Raw genomic sequence first — 25,790 nt, forward strand, 5'->3', positions numbered from 1 at the left:
TGTTAATGGCAAACTTACACATCAATACTAGTGTATGGAATGAGCCGTCCATTCCAGTAACACTCAAAAATTGGACGGCTTCCTCTGGGTGCTCTGCTATCCTTTTCCAATGGATCAGGGAGTTCTTCAGCAGTCTCAACAGCTGTTCAAAGAATGATACAGACCGAGCTTACATTCAATTGAAAGATATCGGTATGATCTAGAAGTAAACAACTGAAATATCAGAGTATTGATTGATCTTCACTGGAAAATTTTACCTGGAATTTCTCCTTCAAGAGTAGGGTAAGTTTCTCTGTCATAAAGAAATGGATGATAGCGCAGCACACCTTCAACCACTCCCCCTGATTCTGCACGAGCACGGAACTCAAACACAGAAGCTGCTGTCCTGATATACTGAGTCTGCATATCATCATCAATGTCTCTCAAGTGCATTCTCTTAGCCTGTTTACCTCTTTCAAATAGGATAACCTATAGGGAATGGTATCAAGCCCTGATCAATGTCTTTGTTTAAACTACCAAGTGCGTTCTCTTAGCCTGTTTACCTCTTTCAAATAGGATAACCTATAGGGAATGGTATCAAGCCCTGATCAATGTCTTTGTTTAAACTACCAAGTGCATTCTCTTAGCCTGTTTACCTCTTTCAAATAGGATAACCTATAGGGAATGGTATCAAGCCCTGATCAATGTCTTTGTTTAAACTACCAAGTGCATTCTCTTAGCCTGTTTACCTCTTTCAAATAGGATAACCTATAGGGAATGGTATCAAGCCCTGATCAATGTCTTTGTCTAAACTACCAAGTGCATTCTCTTAGCCTGTTTACCTCTTTCAAATAGGATAACCTATAGGGAATGGTATCAAGCCCTGATCAATGTCTTTGTCTAAACTACCAAGTGCATTCTCTTAGCCTGTTTACCTCTTTCAAATAGGATAACCTATAGGGAATGGTATCAAGCCCTGATCAATGTCTTTGTCTAAACTACCAAGTGCAATCTCTTAGCCTGTTTACCTCTTTCAAATAGGATAACCTATAGGGAATGGTATCGAGCCCTGATCAATGTCTTTGTCTAAACTACCATATTCTAGCAACCTTAATTACTTTTTCTGATAAAACTTTAATTTTAAATTTTTCCAATTTATTTCTTTTTTTCAGAACAAAGACATCTTTTATATCATAACCTAAATAACAATGTATTAAGTTTGAAGTTTTATTTTATGAACTGTAACCCGGTGTGTGTTTCTATTCAGTTTGGTTTTGCAATGGTTACAGAATTTTGATTTCATTCGATTTTGTTGTTTCAGATTATAACAAGAGTAAGGCTCAGTGCTTTCAATAAGATTTGAAATAGGTGGCTACCTCGGTACAACATCCGCCGGAGAGCGACTTGATTGTGACTTAGCGTGGCGACTGCGACTTGAGTGCGGTGAAATACACCCGGTGACTCGCAACAGAATAGCCGCCGGAGCTCCGGCGGGTGCCAGGTCTTATTGAAAGCACTGAGGCTGCACAAGACAGTCCATCACCCACCTGTATATCAATATTCCTGAAAGGACTTGCAGTGGTTCCTCTTCCAACAGGCTTCTCATTTCCACGGGGACCATGTATGTAGTAGTGATAGATGTGCCTTAAGAATATTAAGGACATGATAAGATTCACCAATTGATAATGAAATGAAAACCATGCAACTGAAGAAGTAAACACTCTGGTTTAACTAATATCTCAATCACTTAAATAAGTAAGCAATAAGAAAAAGGACTTACGCTAGTTGTCTACACCATTGTTTGAAATGTGTCTTCAAATAAAGAATATGTTCTGGTGCTATTCCCGTTATAACGACAGCAGTGAAGCTCTCCTTGTTACCCTCCTCCTCCACCAGGTTTTTAACACTTTCTTCATCATCTGGAATGTGTGCGTGATCTCCAGCCTAAAAGAATTTAATTTTACAACATCACATTAAATCAGGCTTTGCAGAACAATGGTTGGTCCTCTTTGAGTATTTGTGACCATACACGGGAAAACTTACTTTAATGTTTATCCGTTAAACAGGCAAAAACTAACAGGTAGTTAACGGCCTTGAAAGTGTTCTAACGTTTTGCCTTAACGGTCTAACGGTCGGCATGTCATGGCTAACGGTCATTTAGAGTGTTCCAACGTTTCGCTCTGACGCTCTAACACCCTACTGATTTTGCCTTTTGCCTAATGGCTCATGAAAACTTTCTAATGCTTCCACAACTTGCTCTAACGCATGCCTGAAGCCGTTAACCATTAGCTTTGACATTCTAACGCCCTACTGATTTTGACTAACGGCTCATGAGGACTTTCTAACGCTTCCACAACTTGTTTTATCACATGGCTGAGGCCATTAAAATCTAACACTTGCATCTGACGACTTAAGCGCGAGAAGCAGTAGATGCAGCTAGTCTGGTGTACCAAAAACGTTTTCACGAATTCCCGAATATCTCACAATAACCATCTTACACGATAGTAAACTCCACATCAGTCAAAATGTAGATTTCTCTAAAACAAAGTCGCGATCGTTGAATGTTTCAACCAAGGAGCGTTTGATTTTGAGCTTTTCCTTGCGGAAATATCTTCAAGGTGTGATCAGCACATCATGAAAATTTAATTTCAGAGCTATTTTACTATTTGATTAAGCAAATTATGCTCATTAGGTCCAATGATATAATCTTTTTCAGTTTTTCCTATGACACCACTAAAGATAATAAAACATCTCAAAATAATTTCACAGTAGTGTCTCAAGCACATGATTGAAACCAAGACTTTTCCTAGCAGAAGTATCTAAATAGGTTTGATCTGCGTATCATGGAAACTTTGAGGACAAACTTTATTTGAAGAGAGGACACTTTACCTTTACTATATTGTTATCATTAACAATTATTCGCCAAAGGCGAGGTGCATATTGTCAAATAATCCCTGATATGAAGTTGAGGGGATTATTCAATGATACTCACCGAACCTGAGGTGAATAACTGCTTTAGTATAATTTCAGAGCTGAACAGCAGAGAAATTTCTAAAATCATTACATTTTAGTAACATTTATTAACATTTTAATTTAGCATTGTATATAAACTGAGTGGAGCGGTTTATATAGTGTCATATAAGGAAGCTGCTCGACCAATCAGATTGCAGGAAACTCTTTGCTCAGCTCTGAAATTATACTAATTATCATTACTTTTATTGTTAATATGATTATTTGATACCATTTAATTAATAGTTGAGTGTCAATTAGTCTGTATATTATTGAATCATCTTTCTCTTATGATATAAGGTACAAGTGGGATGCGACAGGTTGTCCGTTTTGCATGTGAGATGAATCTTCTGGAGCACTACCTTCTGGCATCATTATACAACCTCTAGTTCTTTTCAATGCTATACAAACCATGCTGCATCAGTACTCATACGCAGTCTTAAACCTTAAATTGAATATTATACAGTCTGTTTGACTTACCCTCCTGTTGAGAATGGCACCACCATAAATGGATTGTTTCTTCTTTTCTCTTCTCTCAAATTCAGCTTGTGAAATACAAAGTTCATGGATATCATTGCAGTCTCTGGATTTGGTAATCATCTGAAAAACAAAAATTTCAAATCCTGAGTATGTGAAGTAACAAGAAAGTACAAACCAATGGTCGCCTGCCAAGCTTCAACACCTGTCCGTTATCAAATGTCTACGTGCTTTCTAAACAGCTAAGTTTATACATTACAGTCGTTGAGAGTATTTCATTATTTTCCACAGTGAAAATTCCATCCAGGAGAAAAAACAAAGATAAAATGCTTTCAAATATAAATCATTAGTACCAATTATCATATATCAATAGTTGTATATCCAATTTCAATGGTAGCATTAATCTTAGATTTTAACCTGACTCAGAATACTCATTCCAAGATATAGAGCAATTCTATACCTACTATTATAACAATTGTATCTCTATTATCACAAACAATGATAAAATGTTTAAGTACATACCCTTGTGGCATCTCCAATAAAGAATATGGCTTGTTTTCCACCAACACCAAAGTATGAAATGTCACTGTTTAAAGATCTTGGCACATCTCCTACACTGTGATATCAAAGATTTACAATGTTCATGTTACAATACCAAAAGGTATTAGTGATTGAAATTGAAATGAGCTTGCTGTTGAGTTGTTCAGTAACTTACACCTTCTTTCCAGTCTGGCGATTGAACTTTGATAACCTGTATATGGCCCAGTTGTTGAGTTCTTTTGATGTCATGCCAGCTCCATTATCAAGGACACACACTACAGCTTTTCCAATAGAATCATCAAACATCTAGAGAAGAAAAAAGTACAGGGTGTAAGCGTTACCATTGCGTTATGCATGATGTCACTGTGCGTGCGCAGTCAAGTGTAGAAAAAAAAGCATGGTTGGCGCGAGCGGTGCTCAAGCTTTATGTTAGCACGAAGTTATTTTGTAAGATTTCTGCCACCTTCAACGTTGTTCACCCAGAGTCGGGATAGAGGTACGTACTAGTTGTTGTTATCGTTTTCTTTGTTGTTAGGTTCGTTGATTGTCTGTCGCCTCAAATTAGTTTGTAGTTTCATGTTGTTTATAATCGCTCAATGACTCCTATTTATATTCACTATAAGGCAGTTAAGGACAGTTGGTCATTGTATCCTTTGTTTCAGTTTTTACATATTGGATCATTAAAGTTACCATAGTTGTGTACTCGTCGAGGTTTAATTGATGACTCCGATTCAGTCTGAAAATCTATCGCCATAACACAGGGCATCTATTATATATTATTAAAAACTGGATCATTGGATAGTGCAATTCAAGACTTTTTATTGGCTCAGCCATTATGGTATATGACCCAATATACCATAATCTAATTTCTGTACATTGTTAAATCTGGTTTCTTCTCACAAAATAGAGTCGAGAAGATTTGTCTAATAGTTCGGGGGGCGTTTTTTTAATAAAACAATTATTCCACTCGCGTTTGTTGGATATGAGATGATTATAGCCAACGAGGCGCGTAGCGCCGAGTTGGCTATCTATCATCTCATATTCAACGCGCGCTCGTGGAATAATTGTTAAGTGTTTATCATACTAACTGTACATGTGTATGTTAAACATCATAAGCCAAAAGCCATACCAGTCTTATTTCAATTTCCCTTGATCCATTGTTTTCTGAAGTAGCTGCCATTGCATTGTCTACAAGTTCCGCAAAAGCAAATGCTGAAGTAGTGGGAAACAACAAGATGGGTTAAGAATGTTATTGGTAACTCAAACTCATTAACTGAAAAAAAATCCATTTCACTGCATTTGGCCGAAAAAAAAAAAAAAATCCTAATTCCTTAACTAAAGATTGCTAGACTGTATAGGACCAAGGTAGATGTAAAATGGTCTTCCCAACATCTGTGTTCCAACCACTTAGTGTGTGGACCCAGCCTATATTATTACAATTATGATCAGCATGATCACAATTATTGCTGTCATTATCATTATTATTATCCTTTTTGCTATCTTTATCGTAGTTATTATTGTAGTTAACAAAAACTACAATAAAATATAATAATGAGAAAATGTAAGTACCACTGAAGATAGAGTCACTCTCTGACCCTAATGCACTTATCAGCGGCCATCCTGTGGGGGTGACCCTGGGGACATATGGGGAATAGCATGGGATTTGCTGACTTTTGTCACCAATTTTCGGCCCGGGACAGGGGCATTGGACTGCATTTGCAATTCCGAGGGAAGATACACAGGAAAAGACCCACAGGATTTGTCTCATCGCCGCCACCTTAAAAATAAAAGATCCGGACGACAGGGACTGCGTATTACCATTGAACAGCTTCCAATATGGCGACGGAGAAAAAGCTTGCACTATAAGCTATCTTTATTCCACAAAATAAAAAAACTAAAATCAATTTTTTTTCTCAGATTCATGATCATGTGCGAGAAACAAGGCAAAGCATGCAAGATATGGTACCATGGACCCTGCGTGAAGATTTTGAAAGCAAAATCAAAGAAAATAAAAAAATTTGTTTATTTCAATTGCAAGTAATTTGACAAGGCTCAAAATTGAGACCGACAGAGATATACAAAACATAGTATTTGTAGCTACTTTTTTCCAGTTAGTCGCCGGCAAAAAGCGACTTAGGATGTCTCTCACTATGCACCCTGTGTAGCCCTGGGTACTAAACACAGGCAGAAGTAAGTGATTGTTCGTGGTAATTAAAATTCTTTCGAAACATTGCACCCTTTGACCTAGCAGAGCACACTTCTTTGCACCCAGGGGGAGGGGCATTGGTAGCTTTTTGTTGAACAATCTTAGTTTTGAGTAGGGGGATTGGTAAATGCCACTGTGCAAATGCCCGGGGGTTCCCCAGGGTCACCATCCCCGGGATGGCCGCTGATAAGTGCACAACTCAAAGGCTGGAAAAGGAATTATCAATATGTTGATCGTACTCACGTAAAGGGTTTTGTCCTTCACTGGCATAATATTCATACATGCCACTCTTGACCAAAGTGTCATAATGGGGTATATATTCCACCCTCTCTTCAGTTGGAGCACTCAGTTCTTGGTCAGACGATTTCAAGATATACAGGGTTTCATTACCGTCAACCAACTCTTCTGTCAAATGACAAAATTTAGCGGAAAAATATATGAACACATGACAGCCTACATTTTAAAATAAGCATCACAGCTTAATGCTTCGACACCAAGCTCCTCTAAAAAAAGTTCAAAAAAATTTGAAGTTTATTCTGAAACACATGATCTTCATTCAAGATATTTAGTGTTGCCATACCATAAGTCTTGTCATCCAGGATTTCCTGTCGATTTGTTGTCACTATCACAAATGTTTCATTTTCTGGGATATTGAAAGCCTGTAACATACATTTAAATGTTTTAAATAGCAACAGGTTGCCTTCGAAGAAATGAATTTCAACAGCAAAAGAATACTCTCAAAAAACTTTAAGAGTTCAACAACTTTAACTTACTATTCGGGTCTTTTCTTTAAAAGTGTTAAAATTGAATATGCCGCCTAACTGAACCTTCTCCTCCGGCCTGCTGCCAGCTCTACGATCATAAATAAAAACGGCGGCATCCTCTTCACTTTGCTCAGAAGATGAAGCATCGTCTTTATTTGACGATTTCATGTCCTCGCCGGAAAACTTCAAACAAGGATTATAACTTCAGTACAAAGTTAGTGCTCACGAGTACCACACGCTTCCAAAACACTGCTGCAGAGTTATTTAATATAACGATCTTTCCAATTGGAAGAACAATCTATATCCAAATTTGGAACCTTTTATCCAATCAGAGCATGCCTAATAAGAGGTAAGCGTTGACAGGTCCCGGATAACAAATAAGCGTGACAGAAAGATTTTGAAGTAAGGTTAGATAATAAAATAATTAATAAAGCCATGGAGTAGACGTTTTTTATCTTCTTAGCTTAAATCGTATGTTAATCTAAATAAGAAAAATGATATAAAGTAAAGCTAATTTTTGGTCTAAATTATATTTATGATTACTAACTTAAAAATATAATGCAGCCCCTCAGATAATATGGACGACGAGAAAAAAATAAAAAGAAAAAAAACAAGAAAAAAATTTGTTGAGAGATACAAATCTCTTTCCACAAATCTCTTTTTCTTTCCAGTGTTTGCGTGACTTTGTGAAGAAGGAGGGAAACTGGATCGACTGTATAAGTTCCCACGTGACCTGCTGTTCCTTCTCTCCGCCATATTGAATTTCGTGAACAAAAGTTCGTTCAACGTGGCGTCCTTCAATTTGTAAATTTTACAAATTGTAAGAACTCTGCTTTGTAGTTTTCCTTTTATCCTGAGACTTAAACACTCACGGGTAAGATGAAGCTACAAGAGAGCGGCTTCCAAGTGCCATCTTTTCTCCCTCGGTTATCGTACGAGAAGCAGGACACCTTACTTAAACTCCTCATACTGTCCATTTGTGCTGTTTTGTGTGAGTGCAAAGATTGGTGATGCGATATATAAAATCGAATGGTTGATCTAGTCCTGCAGTTTATTGGCTGTTAATTAATCCTCGATCGAATATTTTATCGTGGTCATGTTATTGGAGAATATTTTAAAATTGCTATTCAAATGGTACACAACTATTATATTGTTACGCTGGCTGAGTTAATACGAGCTTAAAAAATTTAGGCTCGACAATTATTCATTATATGAAGCTGTACCTATCTCAAGATTTTTAATGTGTTTGTTTGATTATCTTAAACTAAATTGCTATTCAAAAGGTACACGACTATTATTGTTACGTTGGCTGAGTTAACATATATGAGCTTAAAAAATTCAGGCTCGACAATTAGTCATTATATGAAGCTGTACCTATCTCAAGATGTAATGTGTTGGTTTGATTATTTTAAACTAAGTTATAGAAATACTGTTTCAGTTTTAAAAGCCACAGAACGCATTATATAAATGTCATTCTTGATTGTCCGATAAGTAAGAAAGTAGGCTAATTAACTTGAAATGTGATTATGCTCCTTAATTAACGTGAAATTGTGGTGTGCTCCTGCGTTCATTTTTTTGTCCTTCCTGTCTACAGCATTTTCCACAAGGTTGTTCTCTGTGTTGCGGTTTGAAAGTGTTATTCACGAATTTGATCCGTAAGTTCTTTTTTTCGATAGTCTTTTCGTAACTACTCGTGAAACAAAGAAGTTGTTACAGTGAGGTGATTGTTTGCTCAACTGAAAATGTAGAGGGTTTTGTTCTCATCTCAAGTCCTCTCGGTCTTCGCTTTTCACCACGAGAAAGAGTAAGATTTGGTAGCAATTTGCTGAGTTAAGGATTGACTCTAGTATTTGTACTGCAGTAATACTGACATACAAATTTTAATCCTAAACCGTCCCCTGTGAAATGAACACTATTTCATATTTAAAGTCTGTTGAAATCTGCTTAAAAAATTGTTTGTTTCTTTAATTAGAATAATTCTTAATTTTTATCTTTTTTTCCCATTTTCAACCTGTGGTACATGTTTTATTTTTGTTGTTCTTTTTTTTCAATGAAAAGCCTTTTACATATTTTGGACTTCTTTTTTCAAGTCCCATCTGGGGCTTGGATTTTTCTATTACACTAAAAATTGTTTCATCTTTTTTTATAGAACTTTAAATTAAAAGGGTCTGAAGGATTTGGTTGATTTATAAACAAGAGTGTCAGGGCTTACTTAATAAGCTCCTCTCTTCTTTTGCAGGTACTTTAATTATAGAACCACAAGGTTTTTAGCTGAAGAAGGATTTTACAAATTTCACAACTGGTTTGACGATAGAGCATGGTATCCATTGGGTAGAATTATTGGTGGCACAATATATCCAGGTAATATGGTCTATCAAAATAAACTCTGCAAATTCTGTCAGGCACATTGCAGTTAGAGGAAGGTGCCATTAAATGTCTACAAGATTGAATTAACAGATTTATTTTTATTCTTGCAGGACTCATGGTGACATCAGCCATATTGTATCACTTCATGAATTTCTTTCACGTCACAATTGACATCAGAAATGTTTGTGTTTTTCTTGCTCCTTTGTTTTCTTCACTGACCACCCTTGTCACTTATCATTTGACTAAAGAACTCAAGGTACGTGATGTAGTTCTACTGTGTTTAGCTGGCCTGTCTTGCTACTTTCTATTTGTCACTTTTGTTTATTAACTGTACTTAGTTCTTGTTATTGTTTTCAGGGTATCTTGCTCTAACAGTTGCAAGACATGTTTTTAAAGTAATTTTATAGCAAGAAAAGTTTCAAGTAACATCAAATTTAAGTTTGCAATTTGGAGTTGGGGTCTGAAAAGATGTCTTTCCAGATGAATTAATTTCTTCTCTTAAAGGGAAGGTTAAAAAAATGTCCAATGATTAAGTGGAATCCTTTCTGGCTCTTTTGCTCAACAGTGATGTATAAAACTTCCTCATTTTTTGTGAGGTTCCTTTACATTGGGTTAATCCTAACTGCTGTTTTTAGCTATCTCTCAAGACTTAAATATATATATATATATATATATATATATCTTATTAACCAAGCGTTAGGGCCATACTGGGAGAATATTGGTCCGAGGTCTTGACAGTACGGACCGAGTGCAGTGAGGTCCGTACAAAAAAGACCGAGGGCCGATATTCTTCCAGTACAGTCCCGAACAAGCTTGTTTAATAAGAGATTTATTATACGACTGAAGTTCAAAGGGACACAAGTGCGGTATCATTCGGGACCATTCAGGACAGTGCCCGGTCCAATACTGAGAGAATATTGACCGGCAATAGAGCATTTTGATTGGTTGATTTTAGTTATTGGCCCTCTGACTACCCGAGTCGTGTAATAATATTTTGTATTTGTTTACAGGATGCTGGGGCAGGATTAGTAGCAGCAGCCATGATCTCCATTGTTCCAGGTACAATAGACCATTTCAAGGTTATGGGCGCCATTTTGCCGGGGGTGCAGAACTGTTGGGGCGAGCACAAAATGTACAGTTAATGTATAGAAAAAGTCGAGAGATTGATGCTTGATAATTTGAGGAAGGTTGACATTGTGCAATTTCTATGAATTACAAACTAAAGATACCAGTTTATCTATCAAATTTAAGAAATGAAGTGTCACAAAAAAGCCGCAAATTAAGATTTTGATTTTCCCTATATTTGTCTGTAAGACCAAGCCACCATTCGTAGGAAAATTTAAAAGCATTTGTATAAAAAACTAAACTTCTCAGTGAGCCTGAACCCTTCACATTTAATCGGCAACATCCTTTGCTAGGTATCTTTACTTCATAATTTATAGAAATTGCAAAATGACAACCTTCTTCAAATTATCGAGCATCAATCTCCTGACTTTTTCCATACATTCACTGTACATTTTGTGCTCGCCCCAGCAGTTGTGCCCCTGGCAAAATAGTTCCGGTAACCTTGAAACGGTCTATAGCTTCTGTTGTGCTTTGTAAAAAAAAACTTCTAGATTTTGGAATCACTTTAAAATCAAAGAAACATGACAGGCATTAAGAATTATTCCTTTTGATAATTATTTTATTGCTTTCTTTTCAGGTTACATTTCTCGATCAGTTGCTGGGTCGTATGATAATGAAGGTATTGCCATCTTTTGCATGTTGCTTACTTATGCATTGTGGATTAAGTCTGTGAAGACTGGCTCACTGTTCTGGTCAACCATGTGTGCTTTGGCTTATTTCTACATGGTGAGTAAACTAAGTGTAACTTTTGTAATAATCATTTATCTACTATTAGCATTATCAATGTATAACAATCATTTTTCTCCTATTTGTATTATCTATATGTAATGTGAGAGGTGCATGTACATGTATGCGTTGAAAATTGGTGTCTCTGATGGTTTCCAGGCACTTATTTTCATTCCTGGAAGCAAAATCCTAGAACCCACAACAAAGCATATCATTAATTATTACAAAACAGTAGACTGAGTTTTTTTTTTTTTTTTTTTTTTTCAATTTGTATTTTTCAGGTTTCCTCCTGGGGTGGCTACGTGTTTCTTATCAACTTGATTCCGCTGCATGTTTTGGCACTGATGATTACTGGCAGGTTTTCACACAGGATCTATGTTGCCTACTGCTCGGTAAGGACATACAGTTATGTATTTCAGGTGTATCACCGTAAAATGGCCATTAACATATATTCATATGATCAGCTTAGGGAACACCATTTAATGATTTATATCACCATATCTAACCCTGCTGTTAATCTTGAATCAAAAGTAAAACATTTCCACTCTGAAGTTAGTTGTTTGCTTATAATTTTGGCAGTTGAGCATTAATATTATATAGTAATACAGACTTCCTCCACCTCCCACTCCCCCCCCCCCCTCCTCTTTTTATTTGTATGCATCAGAATTTTTCATGTGATGACAGTGAGGGATGTATTTTCTTTTCCCATTTCAGGTTTACTGTTTGGGAACCATTTTGTCGATGCAGATCTCATTTGTTGGATTCCAGCCTGTTCAATCCAGTGAGCACATGGCGGTAAGTATTTTTGGTTTTGTTCTGTTTTATCTGTAATGGCCTTTGCCTCTAATTCCATGCATTTTGTCTTTCCATGTGCAGGCCTTTGGTGTGTTTGGTCTGTGCCAGATTCATGCCTTTGTGGACTATGTCCGTGCACGCATGCCTAAAGAACACTTTCAACTATTGTTCAAAAGCGTTGTGCTGGTAGCAGCAGTCAGTGTCTCAACTGTTGGTGGCATACTCACATTCACTGGCAAAATCTCACCTTGGACTGGTAGATTTTACTCCTTGTTGGATCCATCTTATGCAAAGAACAACATTCCCATCATTGCTTCAGTTTCTGAACATCAACCTACAACATGGTCCTCATTTTACTTTGATTTGCAATTGATGGTGTTCATGTTTCCAGTTGGACTCTACTATTGTTTCTTTAAACTCACTGATGCCAACATCTTTATCATTATGTATGGAGTTACAAGCATCTACTTTGCAGTAAGTGGAGACATCCTGACCTGTACAATAAGATATGTACATCTTTTCATTACTAGCTCATATGTTAGGAGTCATAAGTCTATTTAATATCACTCTTGCATTTCAAACTCTTAAAACTTTCACTGGGTGCACTCGGCCTGTGAATAGTTCAGTCAAACCAGTCTTTTTGTGAAGGTTACGTGTCTTTACATCATTTCCATACTTTCTCACTGTGTTTTCCCAGTCTCTCTAACTGCTGTATGTTACTGTTTTCAGGGAGTTATGGTTCGTCTAATGTTGGTGTTGGCTCCAGTGGCTTGCATTCTCTCAGGAATCAGTGTGTCTACAATCCTCACCACTTACATGAAGGTAATTATAGTGAATGTCCAAAACAGCATACAGCACTTAAATTCTTCAGGGTTTGTTTGTTTTTTTTTTTAGTTTGAATCATGTTCTCATGCTAAGTATTTGAAAGCTTCTCACAGTCATTCTACTTCTCAATGTTTTCAAGAATTTAGATGTTTCCCGCCGTGACCGTAAAACTACAAAGAAAATGGACCCAACATATCCAATCAAGAATGAAGTAGCTACAGCTATGGTCGGCCTTATGTCCTTACTACTCATAACTTACACATTCCATTGTACCTGGGTCACTTCAGAAGCTTATTCTTCACCATCAATTGTACTCTCAGCCAAACAACATGATGGCTCCCGTGTTATCTTTGATGATTTCCGAGAAGCTTACTACTGGCTCAGACAAAACACTCCAGAGGTAATGTATCTTTCAGTTTATTGTCAGTTGGATAACAGTAGTAGCAACCAGGTTTGGAATGTGTATCATAGTAGTGCTGGTATTAAATCAGCATCTAATATATTTGTTGTTGTGTTTGTTTCAGGATGCAAAAGTGATGTCTTGGTGGGATTATGGTTATCAAATTACTGCTATGGCCAATCGAACTATACTAGTAGACAATAACACCTGGAACAACACACACATCTCCAGGGTGGGGCAGGTATGTTAAAAAATCTACTATTATTTAATAGTCAATCAATTCACAAAATTGGATAATAAGACATGGAACAAAACACATCTCCAGGGTGGGGCTGGTATGTTGATATCCTGGTCCATATCTAGTACCTATAATCCTGTTCAGCATGGTTTGTAGGTCTCGCTTGTGGACAACATCAATGCCTTCAATCATGTTTTTTAACTGATTTCCATTTGTGTTCATCATTTGGTCAGTAAGTTGAAGGCAACACTTAAACTGCCAGCTTGAACTGATACCAGATTAAGTTTAACAGGGGAACTTTTCATGAATGAAATCTTGTAATATTAGAAATGTTGACTGAGTCATTCTTTCTACTTGGTTGGCCTGGAATATGAAAAGTATATGAAAAGTATATGAAAAGTTTGGTGTCTTGATAGGGCCTTGGTGTTCAAATAATTGCCCAATTAATTTTGTGAGGTCTTGTAGTTAATGTAAAGTGATCAGTGAAATTGTTATGGAACATTGCAGGCCATGGCATCAAGTGAGGACAGAGCGTACGAGATCATGAGAGAACTGGATGTGAATTATGTGTTGGTCATTTTTGGTGGTTTAACTGGTTATGCATCAGATGGTGAGAGTGCAGAGAATTCTTTGTCTTCATAACACAATTTTAATTGGTAGTGCAATAAATGAATGAGAATTTTAAAATTTTATTTCTTCCTTTGTGGCATCATTTTGGCTCTGCTTTGGTGTATTATGTACACTCTTGGAACAACTGGATAATTTATTTGATGGTGGCCTGTTTTTTTTTCTTTCATGATTTGTTTTTTTTTTTATTGAAGTAACTGTTTTTCATGTCTTAGATATCAACAAGTTCCTGTGGATGGTCCGTATTGGAGGCAGTACTGAAAAAGGTCGGCACATCAAGGAACATGATTACTATACACCAACTGGAGAGTTCCGTGTTGACAGGGATGGTTCCCAGGTCCTGCTCAACTGTCTTATGTACAAGATGTGCTACTACCGATTTGGTTCTGTTTATACAGAGCAGGGTAAGTACCTACATTTATTATCCAACTACACTCTAGAGTACGAATAATGCCCAAGACGAGTACAAACATCAGGTTGTATTTGTACTCTAGAGAACTGGTTGGACAAGTTTTCTTGTATTGTGCAAGTGATGAGTTGGATTGAAGGTACAAAAAAGTGACAGACAAGTTACATCATTTTTCTGATGGCGAAGAGTCAGAATGGCCGACAAATAATTATTGATCCAAGTTTATTAGATAAATCGAACAAAGAAAAGCAGTTAGATAACAACGATATTTCATCATTTATCAAAGAAAATAGAAACCGCAGCACAACAATGAGCGAATTCTGTTCTGCTTCACATACTTCTGTCATGCACTGCCTGGAAATAAATATCTGCAAAATTTTCCCACACTGAAGTAATAATTGGGTGTGTTGGATAATAAATGACTTATTAGACATTTTGGTGTGTTGTACTGCTGAGTATTTTTACTTATTTCTATTTTGACTTGCCCTATGGGCTCGTCAAAATACAACACAACTTGTAAAAATACTCAGCGATACTACACAACAAAACAGCTAATAATATATATATATATATATATATATATATATATATATATTTATATATATATATACCGTATTTCTTCACCTATAAGCCGATCTCGGCTATAAGCCGAGACCCTGACTTTCAGGGTCTTTACGCTACACTCAAGCTGCCCAAAAAAAAAGGTAAAACCATCGGCTATAAGCCGAGAGCGAAATTATTGATTGTAACTGGCCATTTGAGCAAGCGAACCTCACGGAAAACATAAGAAATTGACTCACTAAACACAAAACCTAATGAATTACAATAAACACAAAAGAAAAAAAGCGAACCAATCAAGAGATATGAATATCAATTGATCCAACGAACTGTATAAATACTACCACGCGACAACAGATTAACCACAACAACAATAATAATCTCAGTTAAACGTTTCAAAGTATCAATCTATCGAGTATACCTTTCGTCGCTGTCACTTTTTATCATCATGCCTAAAGCACGCCGTTCCTCGTATAGTATGGCTTTCAAGATAAAAGTTATCGCGGAAGCTGAAGCGGTAGAAAACAACTCGGAAATCGCTCGAGAATATGGACTAAGCGAGTCCATGGTACGACGCTGGAGAAGAGACCAGGCGACTATTCTTTCCGGAGAGCTGAAGATGTCTGCAAAACGTGCGACGATGGGCCGTTTCACTCCGAAATATCCCGAACTAGACCAGCAAGTGATGGAGTGGTTTTCACAGCAAAGAGAACAAGGTTGGTATTTACTTTTCTGTCTAAAATTTTAAGAGTTTTTGAAGAGTTGAATGATATCGTCTTTCAGTGCGTGGGAAACAGAGACTTTGATTGGTCAGAAATATGTTGTTGTCATGACAATTTCATAACATGTCACGAAAAGAGTGCTGCAGTCACGAATCTACGGTTATCTCGCAGCAAAATAAGATTGTTATTTTATTTTTCGTAGGTATTGCGGTGAGTGGATTGATCCTTCGCCTTAAAGCTAAAGAGCTCTCCGATGATCCTGCTTTCAAAGCTTCCCGTGGATGGTACGAGAAATGGAAACGACGCCACTCGGTCAGCATGCGAACCAAAACAACTCTGGCCCAGCGATTGCCCGCCGATCTCGAAGAGAACATTGTGTGCTTTCATCGCTTCGTCATTGCAGCAAGAAGACGCGCCGACTACCCTTTATCCCGCATCTACAACATGGATGAGACACCCATGCGTTTTGAGCTGCCATCGAACCGAACACTGGAATTCAGTGGAAGCCGAACAGTGCCAGTAAAATCTTGCGGAGCGGAAAAGCGGAGCTTCACCGTCGTTCTTGCTGTTGCTGCCGATGGAGCAAAGGTGCCACCGAAAGTCATCTTCAAAGGCGTCCGTACACCGAGAGATCTGGTTGTGCCGCATCCTCTTCGTGTTTCCTTCCATAAGAAAGGGTGGATGGATGAACAGGGCATCCGAGAATGGATTCGACAGAGTTTGCCCCGTGCCGAGCGTTCCCTTTTGGTGTGGGACTCATTCCGAGCTCACTTGACCGATTCCGTGAAAGATGACCTGAAGCAGCGAAACATTGACGTCGCAGTTATCCCTGGTGGCCTAACCCCGGTTGTACAGCCCTTGGATAAGTGCCTAAACAAGCCATTTAAAGATAATGTGCGCCGAAAGTACTTGGCGTGGATGACATCTGGGCCATTTGAGTTTACCCCAGCTGGGAAGAAGAAGGCGCCAAGCAGAAATCTTGTCCTCAGGTGGATCAAGGAAGCATGGGCAGAGATACCCGAAGAGATGGTTGTCAAATCCTTCAAGACCTGCGGTATTTCCAATGCCTTGGACGGAACAGAGGACGACGTGGTCTACTCTGAGGAAACCCCAGAAGTAGATGATGAATACATAGAAGAGAACGAGTTCGACACAGACAGCGAAAACGAAACGGATGGCGAGTAAACCATTGGGTTGAAAGCCCTTGCACGTATCCGTCAAACGGCTCCTTTAGGAGCCACCAATTTCATAAAAGTGAATAACCAATATTCAGAAGTTATTTTTGTTGTGTTTTATTACTTCTGCTTCATTGCTAACTTGACTACAAGCCGGGGGGGTAAAGTTATTCAGCAACTGTATATTTTTAAAATGTAAAACCCTCGGCTATAAGCCGAACCCCGTTCTCCGTGAAAAATCTCCCAAAATTTTGGGTCGAAAACTGAAAAAATCGCTCGGCTTATAGGTGAAGAAATACGGTATATATATAAGAGCAGAAATGTAATGGTCAAGAGGCCAACTCCAATGTAGCTTTGTTGGTTTAATAGCTCGACGTTTCGACCGTCTCGGTCTTCCTCAGGAGCATACTCCATATTGTATTATTATATACAATAGTTTAGTTGGTAATGTAACCTGACCTACATAAAGAGTATGCTCCTGAGGAAGACTGAGACGGTCGAAACGTCGAGCTATTAAACCAACAAAGCTGCATTGGAGTTGGCCTCTTGACCATTACATTTCTGCTCTTATTTACGTTATTTCAAGAGCCCACGATCGCTTCAGTGATCCTCTAGGCAGCGCGTTTGAGACTGATCAGCATTGTTTGTGGGACCCCTTACAAGCTTTTACTTATACATATATAGATATATATCCACCCTACCCCTCTCTCTCTAATACGATGCTTAACAGTATTATATACAATAGTTTAGTTGGTAATGTAACCTGACGTCCATAACGAGTTTTTAGAGCATTAGCCCGGTTTGTCATTCACTCTGAAAAAGTTCTAATGCTTGAAACAGCAGATTTATAAACTCTTTACAATGGACAATTTACATCAAGTCAGTTCATAAAACCAAAATATCCTACAATACCCCTTACCAAGGTAGCACCACAGTCTTTTTAGGAACTTACCCCATTCATTTATTTAAGTTCTGTATTATTTGAAGTTAGATCCCAACTGGTGTATACTTTGATCATTATGGACTTTTTTTTGCTTAGGGAAACCCACTGGCTATGATCGTGTGCGTAATGCAGAGATTGGAAACAAAGTATGTTAGTCTATAGCTTCAGTTTTAAAATTATGCATAATAATTTCCCAGCCATGATTGTCGTAGGAGTGAAGACCATGTCTGACTTATATGATATGCTATCAATCATGTAAACATATCTTAAAAATGTAGCACAGGACTGTAATCAAGCACAGCACCCACTGTATAACTGTCAGGTATTACCATAAAACTCCACTGCTTTTAATAATCTTTTCTGTTGTTGTTGCTTTTTTGCCTGTAGGAATTTGAGCTGGATGTGCTAGAGGAAGCTTACACCACTGAACACTGGCTTGTTAGAATCTACAAAGTAAAAGATCTTGAGAATAGAGGTTCTTAGAATTCACAAGCTCGCATTTTTTTAAATCCAAGTATTGCATTAGGTACTAATGCCCATCTATGTCAAGGTTGTTAGTTGTTAGACAATTTTGAGCAACAAGTGAATAAAAATCAATTCAAAGTTTATTCAGTTGTTGGTTAATGGTTTTGTTTACATGATGTTACTCGTTCTTGACTTGCATTTGCTTCTTTTCTGGAAGTCACTCTCATCAGTCATTGACTGCAAAGGATTCCCAAAGCAGCAGTAGACTTGCTCTTTGCTACTATTCAAAGCTACCTCATGCTTTCAGTGTGTTAAAATGGTTTTATATTATCAGGGTGTTTGTCAGTGACATAAGAATGGAAGCATACCAATGAACTCCTTTTAAGGAATCTTTCCTTTCCAACTCAGTTAACCCAACTAATGAGCTGGTCAGTTGTTTCCAGGCTCCCATCAGCAAATCAGCTGCTCTGATAGGTGCCATAACTAAATGTGCAGCATTGTGGGAAGGCCAGTGTGCATAACAAGATACCAGTATGCCATCAACAAATAAAGTTCCTTGACTTGTTAAGGGGGCATACACACCTGTCATTTTCATCTGGGTAATTCGTGTAACTGTGTCATAGATTGGGCTGCTCCCATTAAGTATAAGAAAATCTCCAATGTTAATTTCTGAGGCAAAAACAGCATATGATAATGATGTATTTGTTTTCTTTCTGAAAATCAGATGATGTGCAGACAACCTAATACTGTTTCCTGACTTGGTCTCAAGGTTGTAAAATTGTGCCTTGGCATCAATTTCCTTGTGCAGAAAAGCAATCACTTTGCTGAATATGTTCTCCCCGTGAGTTCCCAGTGTCTGTATTTTGTCCCCAACCTTCAAATTACTCAAAGGGATGCTCTCACCAGACTCCAGCGTCACTTGAGAAATGGCAGGAAAACACAGTTTGCGGGGTTGTGCACAGATTGGACAAGGAGACAATTCTGAAAGGGGCAAATTATTAACAGTTACTGGATCATACTGATGAAACCAGAAGTGATCAGAAAATAAATTTCACACAAACCATAATCCCCAAATCTGTAAACAAAGTTGGCTCCAGATTTGCCGACTCCATCTTTACAGTCCACCGATGTACCGTCTCGTCCATAGGTTTTCTCGCTCCCAGGGCCGCTCCAACATTCAGTGTAGTACTGGATCCCAAAGACTTTGAAGCCCCTCTCTCGGGCTTTCTTAGCACATGCCATCACAGTATTGTTAACATCTTTGCGATCGATAGTGCCTCGTAAGTTTGCAATAAGTTTCGGAAGAGGTCGAGGTTTTACGTACGAGTCTCGGTAGCAGCCTAAAGGGGCTATTGTCCACGAGTTTGCTACAAATTAAGAACTCTAATGTAAATCAAATGTTGAAAGGATTGAAACGAAAAAAGACGCAAACGCCCGTCGCAAATAAACTTACAGCGATTATATGCGGTGGGGGCAGTTGTGGTTAGATTTTCTTGAAGTTGGGGAGAGGTACCCTCGGTAACTGAAGCAACACTGGCAGCAGCCTCGGTTCCATGCGGCCATGGAAGCGGAGTGACGATAAGGCCTTGTGGTGGTGCCGATGTTCTGATGTTGTGAGCAGCTGAAATAGACCACGATTCAAAACATAAGTGGAGGACAAATTGAATGAATGTAGCTGGCAGGGCAGTGGTTTGCATAACAAACGCAGCCCCGGTAATAAACTGATTAGATTATTAATTAAATATATCGTCTTTAGTGGGCAAGGGGTTAGTAGATTACGGCGAAGCTAAATCTAAATGTCTAATCTGCAAAGGGAAATACAGCCCATCATCCTATCCCATCCCACGGAAGGACATCCACCACACAGTAATCTCGTGCGTGAGAAATTAACGTCTCCGACCCCTAATCCTGAAGGAGACGGGACCTACGGTTTATTCGTCCTTATCCGAGAAGACTAGAATATCTATCCATTTCTTGATATTATAGAAAGGTAACACATTCTCCTCGGTTATTTTAAGACCCTGAGTATTGGTCCGGCCGGGGCTTGAACCCTCGACCTCCCGCCAAGCAAAGTGTCTCTGATCAGGGCGAGCTTCACTTAAGTCGAAAGTGAATCAGAACTGCACTGGTTTTCCCTTCCTCTCCTCTCCGATCGTTCTAGAAGCCTAGCGTCCCTTTCTCGACTCATCAAATGTAAATCCAAAACCAATCGCGACTTAGTCACTTGAGTTTTCCCGCGCATCAGGCGCTTTGCTTGTTTTGCTCCGCTTGTTATCTCTGGATTAGCCAGATATTACTTCGATCTGCCACACTCAATCGAAAAGAGTACTATATAGTCTCTATAGCTTATAACAAATATGGGATACTTCAAACTTATACTCACTCACCTGTGTTCCATAGCACCACATGGATGAGGTACAAAAAATTTAAACGATTGTAATTATGCATTTGATTTCCGCTAATCCAAGTTTGATAAAGGCGTAGAAACGACCTCCGACTGAATTAAAACGGGCAAATCAAATATCAGTTCCATGAAGACACAAGTAATAAATTACCCTCTAAAAGCTCTAGATACAAACTTGAAAATGCGAATCACAATTTCTCTCGCGCTAATATAATTTAGCCATTTTCCCCAAGTCCTTTGTTGAAGATGAAAAACAAACAGATTAACGACTCGGTGATTTAGTCAGTTTTGGGACACTGACAGCTCTGCATTTAGAGTATCCAGAAACCGCATCTTATTATTATAACACTGATCTACTCCTTTTCAAATGTTTAAACGTACCCCTAAGCAAATCTTCTGTTTGGCCTAAAGACACTTACCTCAAGTGTTATCTCCAATGAATATCGGCCGCTCTCCTGTCAATGGAAGCTGCAACTCCTCTCTCAGCATGTGGCAGATTATCTGTTTGTTCACGCCTCTTGCGCGCATTCACTATTCGACTGACGGCTTCGTAAAGGACTATCATATCAAAATATTAACAACACATTATGATCAATTTTATCCAACGCTGATCTCACACAAATTTTCTGCGATCTCATTCTAACCTACAGGGTTTTATTTCCTAATATTGAATGGCTACACAGTCTTAAGTGAAGCCAATTGTTCTTAAATTATTTATGTGTATACTTGTTAGGAGCTTTTGGAGGATGTCAAAAGAGACAATTTTAAAAAATAAAAGTTGTGTGTTTTAAAGACAATCTTCTAAAAAGTGCCACGCAATAGGAATTAACAACGAAATCCCTTCTGCTGAAAGAGGTTTAATGAAAAAACACTGCCTAATATATCGTTGATACCATTATGTTGTGCCCTTAACGCAATCAGTGTAGGAAGGAACGGAGACGAAGAAAACTCGCGTTTAATGCTTGAGAGGGAGGGGGGGGGGGGGCAGAAGAGGAAGCTGTACTCTAAATTTGAACTCTTCAAAACGTTTTGCATGAAATGATGCATTCTTCCCTGACCAAAAGGAGAGGGTGTCAATACTCGTTTAAAACATTTTCGAATAAGTAAAGATTTGGTAAAGCATTTGACAATGAAAAACTGCGATAAAATATTACAAAGCATGACACGACGTTTCGACGTTTCCAGAACGTCATTATCAAGTAAACTAAAATAATAAAATCGAGTATATATATAATGAAGCGGTGAATAAATTACAAAACGTTAAAAGTTAAACAAAGAGTTTAGCCCTAATGGAATCGCTCTGGGTGTTTAAATTGGGCCTTATTGTTCTTATGTACAACATTTCATAAACAAGACAATCCCATTTCGTGTCGCATTTTTTAAGCATTCTGTCATGTATTACTTAAGAACTACACACCCCAAACAATATGGCGGTTCGGTAAGTAAAAGACTGTTTAATAATGCGTCATGCGTGCGCATGAGCAAACCATATATGGTAGCACACAACATACAACACACTGGAAAGCCATAACATTTCCTCCACACATAAAACGATCTGTCCCTAGTTTTTAAAACAAGCCCTAAAATACAATTTCAAGGAAAACATTAAATAAACCAACAGTGTCCGGTAACCACAGTTCGAAAGGTAAAAACGACCCTTAAACAAAGAAAACGAACAGAATAAAACAAAGTTCAGAGATCAAGCCTCTGTGGTGCCCTGCGAACTCTCTGAGGGTGTTGTCGCATTTTGACCATCGGACTAGCTGTAGCTGGTTTAGCATCAGGAGGGTCAGGTACCGTAGGTGTGGAAACAGGAACCATCTTTGGTTGATCTTTTTCGAAACATCCTGGAGCTGTGCCACCCTTAGTGGTTGGAGTACTTGATGTAATCGGGGTCAGTGGTGTGTTGGCCACTTCAGGTTGGCTGACTTCAACACTACAGTCGGCGTCAGTGCTTTCAACTGAGTGCCCAACTGCCGTTGGTCTCAACTGATCAATATGTCGGCGCCAGATCAGTCCCGGTGCCACCTGTACCTCATACATCAGCGGACCTGTCTTGTTAACGATCAGCCCTGGACGCCACTTCAGATCCCCTCGATAATCCCGTGACATAACTGAGTCACCAATCTCTAACTGGCGATACTGTTTACCCTTGTCAATCGCTGCCTTAATGCTCTGCTGGTGTTGTTGGTTAACCATCTTACGGTTTAAGTTAGGTTTCACCAAATCTAGGAGAGTACGCAATGGTCTTCCCAGGAGTAACTGTGCTGGGCTCTCACCGGTGGTGGAGTGTGGAGTGTTCCTGTAAGCTATGAGAAACTTCGCCAACTTCTCCCTCACTGGCTTGGGGCTTTGATGCATGGAACGCAAAGCCTGTTTGAAGGTTTGTACTGTCCTTTCCGCAAGACCATTCGTCGCTGGATGGTACGGTGCTGAAGTTATATGGCGGATGCCATTGGACTTGACGAATGTCTGGAATTCCTCAGAAACAAACTGTGTACCATTGTCACTGACTATCTGTTCCGGAATTCCAAATCTGGCGAACAAATCGCGTAGAATTTCGATAGTCGAACTTGAAGAAGTTGACTTGACTGGAATCACTTCTGGCCACTTGGTGTGTGCGTCGACAACCACTAAGAACATCGAGTTCTGAAATGGCCCTGCGTAGTCGATGTGTATACGTTGCCATGGTGTAGTGGCCCACTCCCACGGATGTAGTGGTGTTTTAGCAGGCATCTTCTGGTTTTGCTGACACCCGCTGCAGCCTTTCGCTAGCTCTTCCAGATGACCATTGATATTAGGCCACCATACGTAGCTCCTCGCGAGTGCTTTCATTTTGACCATGCCCAGATGCCCATCATGAAGTTCCTCTAACACTCTGCTTTGTAACTTATTGGGAACTACCACTCTCATTCCCCATAGGATGCAGCCTTGGTGAACTGTCAGTTCATTGCGTCGCTCGTAATAAGGCTTGTCTTCCTCCACACGAGTAGACCATCCTTTCACGATAGAATCATGTATCCTCGCTAGGACAACGTCACGACGTGTTTCTCTTGCCACTGCTTCACTGGTTATAGGTAATGGCACAAACTGAGAGGCGTGGAACACCTCTGCTGAATCCACCTCCAAGTCTTCAAGCTCTTTCTGCTGGAGAGGGAGCCGCGACAGTCCATCGGCATTGCAGTGTTTGGTTGTACTCTTATACTCGATGGTATAGTCGAACCCGGACAAGAACAATGCATAACGCTGAAGCCTTGCAGCAGTCATGGCTGGAACTCCCTTTCCTGGGTGGAAGATGGCAGTGAGGGGCTTGTGATCTGTAATGAGCGTAAATCGTCTCCCATAGAGGTAAACATGAAATCGTTTCACCCCCCACACAATGGACAATGCCTCCTTGTCTATCTGTGCATACCGACGTTCAGTCTTGGTCAACGATCGGGACGCAAAAGCTACCGGCCTTTCGCTACCATCGGACATGACGTGTGAAAGAACCGCGCCGATGCCAGTTGGTGAAGCATCACATGCAAGCCTAACCGGTAATGCTGGGTCATAGTGTGTTAGCACCTGCTCAGATGTAATCATACGCTTAGCCTCAGTGAAGGCTCGCTCACACCGTTCAGTCCACTGCCATTCGTTGTTTTGCTCTAACAACTGGTGAAGTGGGTGGAGAACTGTAGATGCATTGGGCAAGAAACGGTTGTAATAGTTTACGAGCCCTAAAAATGAGCGAAGCTGTGACACATTCTCAGGTCTTGGTGCACTGACCACTGCTTCAATCTTCTCTTGTGTCTTGTGTAGACCTTCCTTATCGATCTCATGCCCACAAAACTGAACTCTATCTCTGAAGAACTCGCACTTCTCCTTGTTAGCCTTCAGACCCGCATCTTGTAATCGCTTGAGTACACTCTCCAGGTTCTCCAAATGTTCTTCATCAGTTTTGCCTGTGACAATCATGTCATCAAGGATGCACTGGGTCCCAGGTATTCCCTGTAAAACCTGGTCTATGGCACGCTGCCAAATGGCTGGAGACGAAGAGATGCCAAAGACTAAGCGATTGTATCGAAAAAGGCCCTTGTGTGTATTAATCGTAAGGAGTTCCTTGGATCTTTCGGTTACTTCCATCTGGTGATAAGCTTGGCGAAGGTCAAGTTTGCTGAAATGTCTACCGCCAGCCAAATTTGCAAAAATATCCTCTATACGTGGCAGAGGGTACTGTTCTGCAAGAAGTACTGGGTTCACTGAGACCTTAAAATCGCCACAAACTCGTACCGATCCGTTTCGCTTGACTACTGGGACAATTGGGGTCGCCCATTCACTGTATTCTACTTTAGAGAGAATACCTTCCTTCTCTAAGCGTGTCAATTCTGCTTCTACTTTGGGGCGGAGTGCGTATGGCACTTGGCGTGGTTTATGAAAGCTGGACTGGCAGCCTTCCTCAACCTTCAAATCTGCCTTGTAGCCTTTAAGTGTGCCCAGATTTTCGGAGAATACAGACTCGTACTTCTGTAGTAACTGATCCACTTTGCGTGCCATACCCCCTTCTGAAGTCTTGCTAAGCTTAAGGGTTTTGATTTCACCCCAGTTCAGTTGAATTTTGGACAGCCAGTCACGCCCAAACAGTGCTGGTCCCTGCGTCTCAACAACTTGTAGGTTTAACTCTTTTTCCTGGCCCTTGAACTTAACATTACATCTCATCTCTCCCTTAGGTGTGATTTTCTGCCCAGTGTAGGTTTTAAGTGTCACAAGGCTCTTTGAAAGTTTCACATGATTAAAATGTTCCTTATATAGTTTGTATGGAAGTACAGACACCGCTGACCCTGTGTCTAGTTCCATCTTGACCACCTTTCCCTGTATTTCGGGGTTGACCCATATTACGTGATCCTTGTCACCCACATTATTAACCTCAAGGGATGCCAAATAATCATCGCTGTCCCCGTCATCACTGTCTACATAATTTACTGGGGGTTGGGGAGCTTGTGTCTCTTTTTTCTTTGATTTACAAGCCCTCACAATGTGACCAGTCTTGTTACAGTGGT

General features: G+C 39.4%; 3 protein-coding genes across 4 annotated transcripts in view; 1 reads left to right on the top strand and 2 right to left on the bottom strand.

Moving 5' to 3' along the window:
* LOC111333631 (structural maintenance of chromosomes flexible hinge domain-containing protein 1) overlaps nt 1–7,239 on the bottom strand; it is a gene marked incomplete in the record, with an annotated part of 34,276 nt that extends 27,037 nt beyond the window's left edge. Inside the window, 11 exon segments of the mRNA XM_088747042.1 lie at nt 19–142; nt 258–468; nt 1,527–1,623; nt 1,760–1,923; nt 3,469–3,588; nt 3,988–4,081; nt 4,181–4,311; nt 5,135–5,217; nt 6,455–6,616; nt 6,792–6,870; nt 6,985–7,239. Of these exon segments, the coding sequence (XP_088603168.1) occupies nt 19–142; nt 258–468; nt 1,527–1,623; nt 1,760–1,923; nt 3,469–3,588; nt 3,988–4,081; nt 4,181–4,311; nt 5,135–5,217; nt 6,455–6,616; nt 6,792–6,870; nt 6,985–7,143 (1,424 nt within the window).
* Nucleotides 7,240–7,707: 468 nt separating this feature from the next.
* On the top strand, nt 7,708–18,493 carry LOC111333632 (dolichyl-diphosphooligosaccharide--protein glycosyltransferase subunit STT3A). The gene is made up of 16 exons (XM_022939253.2): nt 7,708–7,966; nt 8,570–8,630; nt 9,215–9,336; nt 9,453–9,598; nt 10,353–10,401; nt 11,045–11,193; nt 11,475–11,585; nt 11,908–11,988; nt 12,070–12,462; nt 12,718–12,810; nt 12,953–13,213; nt 13,338–13,454; nt 13,959–14,061; nt 14,294–14,482; nt 17,982–18,031; nt 18,273–18,493. The coding sequence occupies exons 1-16, from the start codon at nt 7,855–7,857 to the stop codon at nt 18,366–18,368; spliced, it is 2,133 nt and encodes a 710-aa protein (XP_022794988.1). The 5' UTR covers nt 7,708–7,854; the 3' UTR covers nt 18,369–18,493.
* On the bottom strand, nt 18,473–22,067 carry LOC111333633 (uncharacterized). Of its 2 annotated transcripts, XM_022939254.2 has the most exons (5): nt 21,174–22,067; nt 20,738–20,847; nt 19,804–19,971; nt 19,412–19,717; nt 18,473–19,331 (listed from the first exon to the last, which is right to left on the bottom strand). In XM_022939254.2, exons 2-5 carry the CDS (start codon nt 20,796–20,798, stop codon nt 18,673–18,675), a joined length of 1,194 nt encoding a protein of 397 aa, XP_022794989.2. In that variant the 5' UTR covers nt 20,799–20,847; nt 21,174–22,067; the 3' UTR covers nt 18,473–18,672. The 2 variants fall into 2 exon arrangements, with proteins under 2 accessions (XP_022794989.2, XP_022794990.2); XM_022939255.2 differs by lacking the exons at nt 20,738–20,847; nt 21,174–22,067 and having other exon boundaries at nt 19,804–20,182.
* Nucleotides 22,068–25,790: the final 3,723 nt, after the last annotated feature.

The sequence above is a fragment of the Stylophora pistillata genome, chromosome 2 (genome assembly GCF_964205215.1).
Source record: "Stylophora pistillata chromosome 2, jaStyPist1.2, whole genome shotgun sequence".
NCBI classification, from domain to species: Eukaryota; Metazoa; Cnidaria; class Anthozoa; order Scleractinia; family Pocilloporidae; genus Stylophora; species Stylophora pistillata.

What these genes read in the sequence shown, in the direction of transcription:
- LOC111333632 (XM_022939253.2), top strand. Translation starts at nt 7,855, where the DNA reads ATGAAGCTACAAGAGAGCGGCTTCCAAGTGCCATCTTTTCTCCCTCGG. An exon ending in TCTATGTTGCCTACTGCTCG is followed by an intron (nt 11,586 to 11,907) that starts GTAAGGACATAC and finishes TTCCCATTTCAG; the next exon opens with GTTTACTGTTTGGGAACCAT. An exon ending in TTACAAGCATCTACTTTGCA is followed by an intron (nt 12,463 to 12,717) that starts GTAAGTGGAGAC and finishes TACTGTTTTCAG; the next exon opens with GGAGTTATGGTTCGTCTAAT.
- LOC111333633 (XM_022939255.2), bottom strand. Translation starts at nt 20,047, where the DNA reads ATGCAAACCACTGCCCTGCCAGCTACATTCATTCAATTTGTCCTCCAC. An exon ending in CCCCACCGCATATAATCGCT is followed by an intron (nt 19,718 to 19,803) that starts GTAAGTTTATTT and finishes CTTAATTTGTAG; the next exon opens with CAAACTCGTGGACAATAGCC. An exon ending in TTACAGATTTGGGGATTATG is followed by an intron (nt 19,332 to 19,411) that starts GTTTGTGTGAAA and finishes TGCCCCTTTCAG; the next exon opens with AATTGTCTCCTTGTCCAATC.